Source organism: Pituophis catenifer, unplaced genomic scaffold, assembly GCF_029215685.1.
Source record: "Pituophis catenifer annectens isolate HBS135680 unplaced genomic scaffold, rPitCat1.0.hap2 SCAF_1, whole genome shotgun sequence".
Classification (NCBI taxonomy): Eukaryota; Metazoa; Chordata; class Lepidosauria; order Squamata; family Colubridae; genus Pituophis; species Pituophis catenifer.
Genome location: NW_027256881.1, coordinates 332,732,521 through 332,745,390, shown reverse-complemented (window position 1 = coordinate 332,745,390; position 12,870 = coordinate 332,732,521). Strand labels below are relative to the sequence as shown.

Here is a 12,870-nt window from a genome sequence, read left to right as displayed (position 1 = left end):
TGTATATCCCTTTTAATTATTAAGACATTAGCCAGTTCCATTTCTAGTACATGTGAGGACCCAAGACATTCTCGGAAATAAATATGGAAGTTTTGCAATACGACGGATTCTCATTTGTTTATTATCCTTGATTAAAACAATATAAAATAATACCAATAAATTCAAAAGAGACAAGGGCACCGGACAGGCGCCTGAAGACATGTTGGTTCCCTTGGGTATTATGTGAACTATTCCAGGGAAAGTGGAAATGACACAAACTCCACCAAGAACAGAAGACAGCGTCAGTTCCCTTGTCATGTCATGATCCAGCTGGAGAGAAAGCCAACGCCATCAAGCCATAAACTAGGGTAGAGCCAGTCTTGCTTAATCAAAACATGAAATGTTCACTTCAGAATAAGTCTGAGTCTCACTGTCAAATGTTGGTGCGCGATGGGCTTTTGATAAAGAAAAAAAAAATACAACAGGAATAGAAGGATATGGATAGGGAGAAAAAACCCTTTGCTTTTCTTGCCTGCTTATTCTGAGATGCTAATAATAATGTAAAAGTGCAAAGTATCCAGAATAAGTGATTTACACCAGTGTTTCTCAACCTTGGCAAGTGATTTACACCAGTTTTTCTCAACCTTGGCAATTTTAAGAGGGGTGGTGTCAGGCGTGCCTCTGTTCAAAACCCAAGAAAGGAAACCCACATCTCCATGTTTGTAGCGAAAGGGTACTTTTACTGAGTTTGAAATGATATCAATGAAAGAAAAGCAAGATCTGAAGCAAAAGGTGCGAAAGTTACATATTGAAAGTATCCCCAAATCCCTCCCCCCCCAAGGACCCAGGGTAAATGTCCAATCCCCAACCCAATTGGTGTCATGTGGGCCACGTCTTCAGGTGTTTTCGCCCATCTGGTATTCCGGGATGGTTGACCTTGACTGGGCAAGTCCATACAGCTACGCAATAGAACATGGGAGCAGTCTTTCTTTTTCGTTCACACAGGGTATCTCTCTCCAACTCACATCCCCCACCCAAATGCCAATCCCCCCCCGTTACTATGGCAGCCGATAGCAAGCAAGCAAGCATCATAGAGGCTGACATTTGGCCGTCCTGCAGTAGAGGTGTTAGCCTTGGAGGAAAACACAAGACTTCAACTCCCAGCATGCTGATTACAGAATTCTGGGAGATGAAATCCACTCATCTTAAAATAGCCAAGGTTAGGAAACACTGCTCTACACTACAAGGGAATCCTCACAAAAACTATGGTTCTTTTAATAATTTGTTAAAACAGTCATGTCTTTTGCAAGACCTGCACAATTGCTCCAGCTGTTCCCAATTCTATATACATGCATTTGGGGAAGTTATTTTCTGTTGCATGCCATCAATATTTTACGCATGTGATGGTTTGCTCCACTGTTATGGGAAGTTAGAAGGACAGCCAACCTTGTTTTTATTTCTTTATGATCAAAGGATAAAGAGGACTAGTCTTATAATTACATTCTAAATAAAGCTGCTTTTTGGAGGTTTCCTTCCTCTTCACCTTGAGAAGAAAAGACTAAAATCCTTGAATGCTTTTGTGAGACAGATCACTCAGCAACCACTTAAAGTGAATGCCTCTTTCCGGAGGAGGAGGAGGAGGAGGAGGAGGAGGAGGAGGAGGAGGAGGAGGAGGAGGAGGAGGAGGAGGCCTCTTCGGAATCAGATTTTGCAAGTGGCATAAATTTCTGAATAACTGGAAGCAACCGATTCAAATCAGGATACAAATGGAGATACTCAGTATCTAGTACCTTCTCCTGAAGGCAACTGAAGCTACTAAAGGAAAGACAGTACATCAGGAAGAAAAAGTAGGTAGGATCAGGCCTTCTCAAACAGCTGATTTAGGCAACATGTAGGTACCGGTAGTATCCTACTCTGTACATTTAGGCTTGCCCTCTCTCATCCCTGACTGTGCTTTGAATCCAGATTCCTCTCTGAGGGACTTTTTAAACTAATCACAAACAGATTTGAAGAATAACAAAACTGGAATGGACCTTGGAGGTCATCTAGTCCAACCCCCTGCTCAAGCAGGAAACAAAGTCTGGGTGGTCAAATGGGTTGAAAGCCAAGGAGAAGGAAAGGGCCATTTGGTTGCTATTTGTCTGGGGGCAAGGTGTTAATCAAGATGGGAAATAGATGGGTGAGGGAGAGCTGGAAGCACCCAGTGCACTGTGCCCACAAGTCACCCACACATTGGGTGAATGCAGTCAGGGCCTGAAATTAACACTGCTATGGCGCTTAGGCATCCAGGAAGCTCGATGGGAGCACAGCATCTTCAGAAAAACTACTGGGAGAAGGGACTATGGGGAAGGTGTCGTCAAAATCAAGATGGCGGCCATAATGGTCCGATCAAATCCAACTGCCATCTTGATTTTTTTTTTAACTCTAGCCACAGACTCCCCAGGGCTGCATACAAGCAACAGGAAGAAGAATGTATCATGTCCATTTATGGCTTTGGATAGCTACTCGAAGAATGGCACACTGGCTCAGCCGCTTCTACTGACAGCAATAACACAGATGATAAAGCAGCATATAGATTTAAAGCCAGAAATATTTTTGTTAGGTATAATACCAGAAAGCTATGATAAAGGGTGTATATACTTAATGCTACATGTATTGACAAAAGCGAGAATTGTATTTGCACAATACTGGAAAAAATGAGAACACACCACCAGATGGAAATATAATTCGGAAAATATTGGACTGTGCAGAGATGGATAGATTGACATTGAAAATAAAAGATAAAGGAGATACAGAGTACTATTCAATGTGGAATAGGTTTTATCAATGGTTAGAGATAAGAGGTAGAAATTAGATGAAGAAAGATCATTGTTATCTGTAAGTAAAATATGAATGTTGTTTATAATTATAAGTATGCTAGTATAATATGATCATAAATAAGCTAATATAATTATAAATATGGTTATAATTATTATGTGTATTATCATTACTACTATCAGTATATCTATTATTTTCCTTTTTTTCCTTTGTAAAATGAAATGCCCGGACAATATACTGTATTCAAAATACTTATATATAAATATAAGTATATTTTTTAAAAAAGCAATAATAAAGGATGGGTATTACATAAATTATTTTGTAGCAGGGATTCTTAACTTTGTGGGTAGATTTCTGGGGCTCTGTGAACTTAGATGGGAAAAAATAGCCAGTTTATACTCACTAAGTTCTACTGAAATTTAGCTGAGAAACGGTCTGTAGGTTGCACCAGACTCACAAAGGGATCCATGGCACAGCAAAGAGGATCTCAACCTCACATTTGAAAATCTCTCTTGTATCTCTTTGAAGCAGATCTCAGCAGATCTGAAGCAGATCTCTGGAGCCTGGGGAAGGCAAAAAAATGGGCCTACTGGGCCCACCGTGCCATTGCATGCCAAAAGCGGGGTCGCACAGGGGGGGTCGTGCATGCATTCACAGGGGGCGGGGCGCATTGAATTATGGGTGTGGGCATGTGTGTGCTCAAACCCCCCCACTTGCTCCCCCCACTTTTGGCACGCGATGGCAAAAAGGTTAGCCATCACTGCCCTATACCATTTCAGACAAATTATTGTCCAATCTCTTATTAAAAACGTCCGGTGTTGGGGCATTCACAACTTCTGGAGGCAAGTTGTTCCACTGATTAATTGTTCTGTCAGGAAATTTCTCCTTAGTTCTAGGCTGCTTCTCTCCTCGATTAATTTTCATCCATTGTTTCTTGTCCTGACTTCAGGTGCTTTAGAGAATAGCTTGACTCCCCTCTTCTTTATGGCAATCCCTGAGATATTGGAACACTGCTATCATGTCACCTCTACCGAACCAAGACAGACCTGGTTACGGACAATCAATTCTTTTAGTTGGGTAGAAGTGCACACCAAACACGTGCTTCGGGCAGAAAAAGGAGCCATTTGAAGAACAGTGAGGGGGTAACAGCTGTGCCGCACAATTTAGATTCGCTAGAAAGCAGGATTTCCTACTTTCTAGCGAATCTAAATCGCACGGCACAGCTGATCATCAGAAATACATTCAGACCACCTGGTAGCTTTTTTTTTACTACCAGTTCACTGAACTGGTAGATTTTATCACTACCGGTTCGCCTGAATCTGTGCGAACCGGTAGGATTTCACCACAGGATTGTTCAGTGTCCTGGGGTCATGTGATAACCTTTTGCGACCTTCTGACGAGTCAAGTCAATGAGGAAGCCAGATTCATTTGACAACTGTCTTGCTTAGCAATGAAAATTTGGGGCTTGCTTATGGTCATAAATTGAGGATTACCTGTAGAAATTGTGATTACGAAACAGGATACTGCCTCATTCAGAGTAATGAGGGATACACCCAGCATGAAGCATCTTGTTTTAAAAGGTCTATAGAAGGACGCAGGATGTGTGGATTCCACGCAAATCCTGCAGTTCTGCTGTAGGCTCCCCAACGTGGTCAGGGAGGGGTTGCATTGAGATCACAACTCACAAAATCCTTAGCACATCTGGAAGGCGCCAGGTTAGGGAAAGCTGCTGTAGCAGACACCCGACTCCACCACTCCCAAGGCTGCCTCTGGAGGGAGATGGCGATCGCTCCCCAGGAAATATCTGCTTCCCAATTGTCTTTATGATTACAGATGGGCCGAGAGCCGCCTGAGAAGGGAAACTCCAGTCAGCCACTTCCTGAATTGATTTTCCGCTCAGCGTCCCGCAGCAGGAAATATGGCTGTTTTCCCAGCATGAAGCCTTCATGCAGACAAGTCTGCCAGGAAGGAGAGAGAGAGAGAGAGAGAGAGAGAGAGACTGGGAAATGTTCAGTAGCCATGCCCTTTCTTTTCCCCAGACCAATCGTGCGGGATCCCCAATTTATAGAATGAAAATAGAATAGAAGAAACAACACTCCACCCATGCCTTGTTCAAAACTCTTTCAGCCCTCCCCCCCTCTTGGAGCTTCACTGAAGAAAATCTCTGCTAATGTTATTGAATAAAACACAACTGGATGGCTTCATAGATTGTGCTAGCACTGTAATGGTGAACCTATGGCACGTGTGCCAGAGGTGGGACGCAGCGCCCTCTCTGAGGGCATGCGAGCCATCGCCCCAGTTCTACTCTGCCGCACATGCGCACGCGCCTCCTGCCAGCCAGCTGGTCTTCAGGTCTCTGCCGCGCACGCACAGGGGTGCGTGGTGCATGTGGGTGTGTATGCATGCATGCATGCGCAGAGGGGGTGGGGTATGTGGGGGGGCGCATGCGTGAGGGCCACACGCACCTTACAATTTGGGGGTCTCAGTCCAGAAAAGGTTAGCCATCACTGTGCTAGCAAATCACTGTGCTAGCAAATCTTTTTAAAGTCACAATGGCTGGGGGGTGGGAGGTTAGTGGACTACTTTAAGATAAGGAAAACTATCAGTAAGGAGACCCCAAAAGTGCTTTTTTTCATGAGGCAATTGGACTTTCTGGTTTTTGTTTTTTTTGAAGACATTTTGCTTCTTATCCAAGATTCTTATTCAAGAAATTTTGGGACAACTATGACCTGGATGACTGAGAATCTCCATACTCAATAAGGAGAGTATTTCTGGATTTTTTTATTTTTTTGTGGTCTAGCATCCTAGTTCCTGTTAATCACCCAGATTCCCACTCACCCATCCAAAACTTTCATATGCAGGATCCAAAGACAATAACTTTTCTTTCATCCCCAGCATTTAATATTTAGGTGTATAATGCTGCTGAGTGATGTTGCTTGTTTGCTACCCAAAGAAAACCTACTAATAAACTCGACTATTTCCATGAATTTGCCTGATCCCTTTTGTGACTATTTATCCTGAATAAAATTCAGTTCTTCCTTAGGCTTCAGACAATTGTTAAGAACTTTAATCCAGAAGATATTAGATTGTAAAATTGGCGGGAGCCACTTAAATTTAGTGGGAGAGGCTGATTATAACCAGTATATTTGGAGAGACCACTTCAACATGTCTTCTATCCTTCTGCCAAAATCCTCTCTTTATCACCACCAGTGCAGCCTCTAATCCTAAAGCAGTCTTTTTCAAACTTGGCTGGAGAATTCTGGGAGTTGAAGTCCCCACGTCTTAAATTTGCCAAGTTTGAAACACACTGCCTTAAATAAAGCTCCCACGGCAGATTCTCCCTTCATCTTCCACAAGCATTATAAGTGCAGAACCACCTTCAGCCTCTGGATGGCGCCATGTGCTGACTAGTTCATACCTGGTGGGTCTCCTTCACTTGCCAATACAAAAGTCCTTGAAGATGATTGCCAAGAGCTCTTCAGTGCCCACTTGGCCGGTCAGCCGCCCTAGTTGTCGCCGTGCCAGTCGCAGCTGCTCCGCAGCCAACACCAGATCGGTAAGCTGGTACTCGGCAAAGCATCTGAGGGCCTCCAAGCACTTCTGCAAGCTGAGCTGGTGACGTGCTTGCGTTGGACTGGGGGAACCAGTTCGGGGATCTCCACACCTGAAGAGTGAGAATATTAAGATTTGCAGTTCTTAAGTAGATGATTTATCGGCATGTATGTATTATGCTGGGCTGTTACTTGCATTTATAGGAAATGGGCAGCATCTGAGCATCTACAGCTGAGATACACAGAAGAATGTAGGTAGGTACCATGTTTTCCCCAAAATAAGATCGGGTCTTATATTATTTTTTGCTACAAAATACACATTATGGTTTATTTTCCAGTTAAGTCTTATTTTGGGGGAAATACAGTACTAAACACCTCTGTCTGGTTGATGATCTTAACTGGGGCTTATTGTTGGGGTAGAGCTTTATTAGGAGCTTCCTGAAAAAAAAATCATGCTAGGGCTTATTTTCTAGTTGGGTCTTATTTTCGGGGAAACAGAGTAGTCTTCGACTTATGACCATAATTGATCCATAATCACAGTCATAAGTCATGATGGTCATTAAGCAGATCATCATATGACCATACCTGATTTTGCAACCTGTTTTGCGGTAGTCATTAAGCAAACCCATTTTACTCAATGGGCGTCTTTTTTTTGCCAGAAACTGGGAGTAAACACCAGAAACCAGCAAAAAACATTGAAAACAGTCATCTAAATGGGAACTGGTTGTCAAAACATCCAAAATACAATCACATGAACACAGGAGGGCGGTTAGGCCATCAGAACTCCAGAACTGGGTTGTAAGTAGCTCTTTGGGCAGGTCCATCATATCTTCAAATGGTTGCTAAGTGACTGCTTGTTAACTAAGGTCTATCTGTATGTACGCCTAATGTTAAAGGTTCTATCTCCAATTCCCAACAGCTTAAATTAAGATATTATCTCAGGCCACATCCACACAACTTCTCTGATGTGCTCCACTCTCATTGTGGAGCTGGCAAGAAATATTACCCTTTATTCTGTAGCCACCACACTACCCCCCTTACTATGTACCCCCAACAAGCCCATGCTGCACTGTTCTCTGTACAGCTTTAATAGCAATAGCACTTAGACTTATATACCGCTTCACAATGCTTTACAGCCCTTTCTAAGTGGTTTACAGAGTCAGCATATTGCCCCCAACAATCTGGGTCCTCGTTTCACCAACCTCGGAAGGATGGAAGGCTGAGTCAACCTTGAGCCTGGTGAGATTTGATCTGCCAAACTTCTGGCAGCCGGTGATCAGCAGAAGTAGCCTGCAGTACTGCACCCAACCACCGTACCACCGTGGCTCATTAATGCACAACATTCTAAGGAACATGATTGGCAGATTGCTCATTGGATAGTTCAGCCACCGCCCAACATCATCCGCCATGTAAAAGGGGTGCAAGCCATGGATTTTAAAAAACATATGTTGTTACAATATACACATCCGCCCTCAATTTTCCCCACTGCCTTCTATTCTCCTGTTCTCACATGTGTGCCAGGTGTTCCTGCAATGCATTCAGAAAGGCCACAATCCCATCTCCAGTTTTGCAGGACAACAAGCAGGCAGGGCCTACACCAAGTCTCTCACAGGCCCTCAGGAGATTTGCTTGGTCTTCTTCTCCGAGTAGGTCCATTTTGTTCAGAACCAGAAGGTAAGGGTGCATCTCATTTGGCTCGTTGGGAGACAGGACATCTACCATGGACATAGTTAAGTGGTCAGGCTGTTCAGCTGCTACTTTCCCATCCAAAATGACCAGAACAAGGTCAGCATCGCGGACCCTACAAGGAAATATTTTTTAAAAAATCAAGACTTAATTCTCTCCTAAGCTACGGCCTCAAGAATCGTTATTCATTTCCTAATTATAAGCTTCTGTTCCGAGAGCCATCTTAAGGTTTATTTTAAGAGACATTCCCAATGAAAAGATGCAGATCATAAAGAAATTAAAGCTTTCCTCATAATGCAGCCTTAATTACTACACATATAAAAACAGGGTGGAAAGGAAAGGAAAGCTTTAAGAAATTCCTCTCTGGATTCCTCCCCTTCCTCTGTTTTGAACATGATGATAGCCAGATGTTCTCTCTGGACCACATTTATCATGGCTCCAAACTGATTTATTTTTCTCCTACATCCTTACTCTGCATACTTTGCGCTAGGAAAGCAAGGATCACCCACATCATCCAGTATGCTGGGGAGTTCTGAATCCACACATTTTAAAGTTGCCAAAGTTGAGAAATGTTGGTCTAGTTAAAAAAAAAAGATGAATCGACTTCCGGTTTGTCTGCTACCGATGAAAGACGGTCCCTTTTCTTGGACCGCCAGCCCCACTGCCTGTAGAGCCGCTTCGATTCAAAGAAGCGGCTTGAAAACTCCCAAATCTGCAGGATTGGAGGAGGAGAGTGGGCAAGGAGCAGGTTGAGCCCTTGTGAGCCCCCAGAAAATCGCTACTGGGGAGGAAACGGGCGCGGCTCCCTTTCAACTTGCTGAGACTCCGGACAGCGTGGGACGACTCTGCCTTGCGCAGAGCAAGTCGGCTGCAGCAACCTCTCAATTTAAATGAAATTAACTTCAATAATTAGCGGAAACAACAACTTGAACCTTCAAACCTAGAAACTGCAAGTATTATTGCTTTTGTGACTTTTTGATTCAAGTAAAAGTGCGAGTGGGTGAAAGCGGCTTGAAAAATGGCGCCCGGCTTCAGCGTTAACAAGCTGAGAGTGAGAGTGGATTTGTAATGTTATTTCAACTAGCTACAAAGTTGCGCTGTTTGTAACAAGGAGGAAAAAGAGAAGAGGAAAAATTCTTTTAAAATAAGCCTGAGCTTGCTTCAGTTTAATTCTATCCCCAATTTGATTAAACCTGGGGGATTTTTTTAGAAGACTTTGTGGTGGTGGAAAAGGAAAAAGGATCTCCTTTCTCAGAAAAGCTAGTCTACGTGGCAGAATGGCTTCTAAGAAACAGGAAGGAAAGGCAGCAGGGGGGGAATCCCCCACACGTTCCTCCCAGTCAGCAGAGTCAGAAAAAAGATTTTTATGTTGAAAGTTTAAAAGATTTTATTACTCAGGCTCTGGATGATAAATTTCAAAAATCACAACAGGAAATTAAGCAGGAAATTAATGAAATTAAAAAGGTGGTGCAAGAGAAATATGACAAGTTGACTAATAAATTAATGAATGTGGTGTCTGGCCTGTCAGAAGTTATTATTAGAACGGATTCCAAGTTGGAAGAATTTAAATCAGAAATGAATGTTAAAATGAAGGATACTGATTACAAAATTTCTGATGTTGATGATAAAATGCAGAGAGTTGAAAACGAAATTACGATGATGCAGTTCAGGTCCATGGAGTTTGCCATAAGGCTTAGAGGTATTAAAGAGAATGATCGACAAGACCTGAGACAGATTTGTGCTGATGCTCTGGCTGTGCTGTTAAAAATTAATCCTGAAGAGATTTTTTACAAAATAGACAAAATTTACAGAGTGAATTCATAGGTGGCCAGACAAAGACAACTGCCTAGAGATGTGGTGATATATTTTACAGACAGAAGAATGAGAAATGATATTCTGCAAAAGTCTTTTCTCTCCGCTGTGCAAGTGGAGGGAGCTCAGATTGGAGTCTATAAAGAATTACCACCCAAGATGTTAAAAGACAGAAAAGATTTTGGTTTTTTAGTGAATGAATTAAAAAAACAACAAATTCCATTCCGGTGGGATGCCCCAACTGGTATAATTTTGAGGTATAATGGAGAAAGACATCGATTAAACACTGTTGAGAAGGCGGAACACTTCTATTCTACTGTTCTTAAAGAGAGATCACCATCCCCACGTACATCCACTGTGTTGGAGATAAAGGAGAGTGACAAAGAGAAGCAACTTCAGCAAGAGATGGAAGAGCAGTTTAAGCAGGTGGAACCAGAGGTAGTGGAAATGCAGGGTGCTACAGGAGGTTTTCTGGAGGAGCCCCTGTTAGAATCTTCTCCAATTTTGACTACAAGAGATGTGGCTTTGGACCTAGTCCGGATGGCTGAAGCTAAAGACCAGCGTGTAACCAGAGCAATTTCCAAGCAACTTAAAGAAAAGCAACAACAGGAAAGACCCAAGGTACAACAATACAAGAAGAGAGTTAAGAGTACTACACAAGAAAGTGAAGCCATGGGGGAAGCAAAGCCGAAGACTTCGGAAGATATTCGGCAATTCTGCTCGTCGCTTCAAAAAAGTCTACATGACGATTAAGTTTCTATCCTGGAATGTGAATGGATTGAATTCACCACAGAAAAGGCAGAAATTATTTACATATTTGAGACAATTTAATAATGACATAATTTGTTTACAAGAAACTCATGTCAGAACACAAGATCAAAAATACTTGATAAACTCAAAACTAGGAACACATTTTATAGCTTCAAATTTGGAAAAAAAGAATGGTGTGGTTATTTATATAAATAAAAGACTGTCAGCTAAAATTATAGAAGCAGATGAAGACGGCAGGTTCATAGCAATTGAACTGCACACAGTAAATGGCCAAATTCTAGTGATTGGAATTTATGCTCCTAATCAACAACAGGATCACTTCTATAAAACTTTGCACACCAAAATACTGCAATGGGATTATAGATCTATTTTAATCATGGGAGATTGGAATGGAGTAATTGATTCCAAAGTAGATAAAAAGAGTTTGGCGAAATCAAGGATCAGACTACCATAGACTTTTTTTGACATGAAAGAAGATCTGGAATTAAAAGATATTTGGAGGATACATAACCCAAAAGAATTGGACTTTACTTTTTTCTCTGATAGACATAGATCTTTTTCTAGGATTGACTTTATTTTATTATCAGATGATTTACTTGTTAAGACAAAAAGAACAAAGATTTTTCCAAGAACTCTTAACTGACCATAGCCCAGTATGGATAGAAATTGAGATTGGAAAGATTGAGAGAAGATCATGGAGATTAAATGAAAATTTGTTTAGATATGAAAAAAATATAACAGAACTTAAAAAGCAGTTGAAAGAATTTTTTGAAATGAATTTGAATAAGGGTACCCCAATTGAAATAGTGTGGGATGCGAGTAAAGCGTATATGAGAGGGGTACTCATTCATATGAATTCTAAACACAAACTGAATCGACAAAAGAAAAGATCTGAAATGGAAGCAGAAATAAAGAATAAAGAACAGTTACTTATTAAAAATCCAACAGATGAAAGAATACGTGGTGCTATAAAACTTCTGAAAGATCAATTTCAAATGCTTATGGCTGAACAAACTGCAACAAATTTACAATATGCGAAGCATAATACATTTTGTAACGCTAATAAACCGGGCAGATGGTTGGCTTACACTTTAAGGAAGAAGCAGAGTATACGGACTATTGATAGCATTGATATTGGAGGGAAAGAAATCTTTCAACAAAAATTAATTAAAGAAGTCTTTGTAGATTATTACACTAAACTATATGCTAAAGATGATATGCAGAATGGACTTATAGAAAAATATTTAGAAAATAAAAGAATCACAAAAATTACCAACCAACAAAAGGAAAGAATGAATTATCCTATAACAGTTGAGGAGATTATTGCAGCAATTAAACAATTGAAAACCGCTAAAGCTCCTGGAACGGATGGCTTAACTGCGGTGTATTATAAAACTTTGCAAGCAGAAATGGTTGAGCATCTTAGAGACTTATTTTGTAATATACAACAAGGGGGTAAAATACCCCCGTCATGGAAAACAGCTTACATTTCTTTGATACCAAAAGAGCAAGCAGGTCCTAAAAAACCTGAGAATTACAGACCAATATCTCTTCTGAATAATGATTATAAAATATATGCAAAAGTATTAGCCAACAGGTTGATGCCAGTTATTCAAGAGGTGATTCATGATGATCAAGCGGGATTTATAGAGGGCAGATACATGAAGGACAATGTAAGGCAAGTTATAGATTTATTGGAATATCTTGAGAAGAATAAACAGATCCCTGCAGTGCTGGTTTTCTTGGATGCGGAGAAGGCCTTTGATAGAGTGGACTGGAATTTTCTATTAAAGACTTTAAAAAAGATGGACTTTGGGGATCAATTTATACAGGCGGTTTCAGCAATTTATCAAGAGCAAAAGGCACAGATTATTATTAATGGAAGTTTGACAACAGACTTTAATATTGAAAAAGGAACAAGACAAGGTTGTCCGTTATCCCCATTGTTATTTATTTTAACACTAGAAGTCTTGTTGAATACAATACGGGACTCGAATATCTTGAAAGGTATAGTGATAAGGCAAGAGGATTACAGAATAAGGGCATTTGCAGATGATATGGTTGTTACCCTAACACAGCCGATGGAATCAATAATCCAGATGAAAGACATTATAAAAGACTATGGTACAGTATCAGGATTTAGACTGAACCAGAAAAAAACTAAGATGATAGCTAAAAATATGACACAAGATCGAAAACACGAACTTGAAAGGAGGGCAGGTTTTGAGATTGTACCAAAGGTTAAATATCTAGG

General features: G+C 41.1%; 1 protein-coding gene across 1 annotated transcript in view; it reads right to left on the bottom strand.

Moving 5' to 3' along the window:
* Nucleotides 1–6,224: 6,224 nt before the first annotated feature.
* GTPBP3 (GTP binding protein 3, mitochondrial) overlaps nucleotides 6,225–12,870 on the bottom strand; it is a 30,572-nt gene continuing 23,926 nt past the window's right edge. Inside the window, exons 8-9 of the mRNA XM_070931765.1 lie at nucleotides 7,858–8,148; nucleotides 6,225–6,460 (exon numbers count right to left, since the gene is read on the bottom strand). Coding sequence (XP_070787866.1) covers nucleotides 6,229–6,460; nucleotides 7,858–8,148 — 523 coding nt within the window. The 3' untranslated portion in view covers nucleotides 6,225–6,228. The remainder of the gene's footprint in view (nucleotides 6,461–7,857; nucleotides 8,149–12,870) is intronic.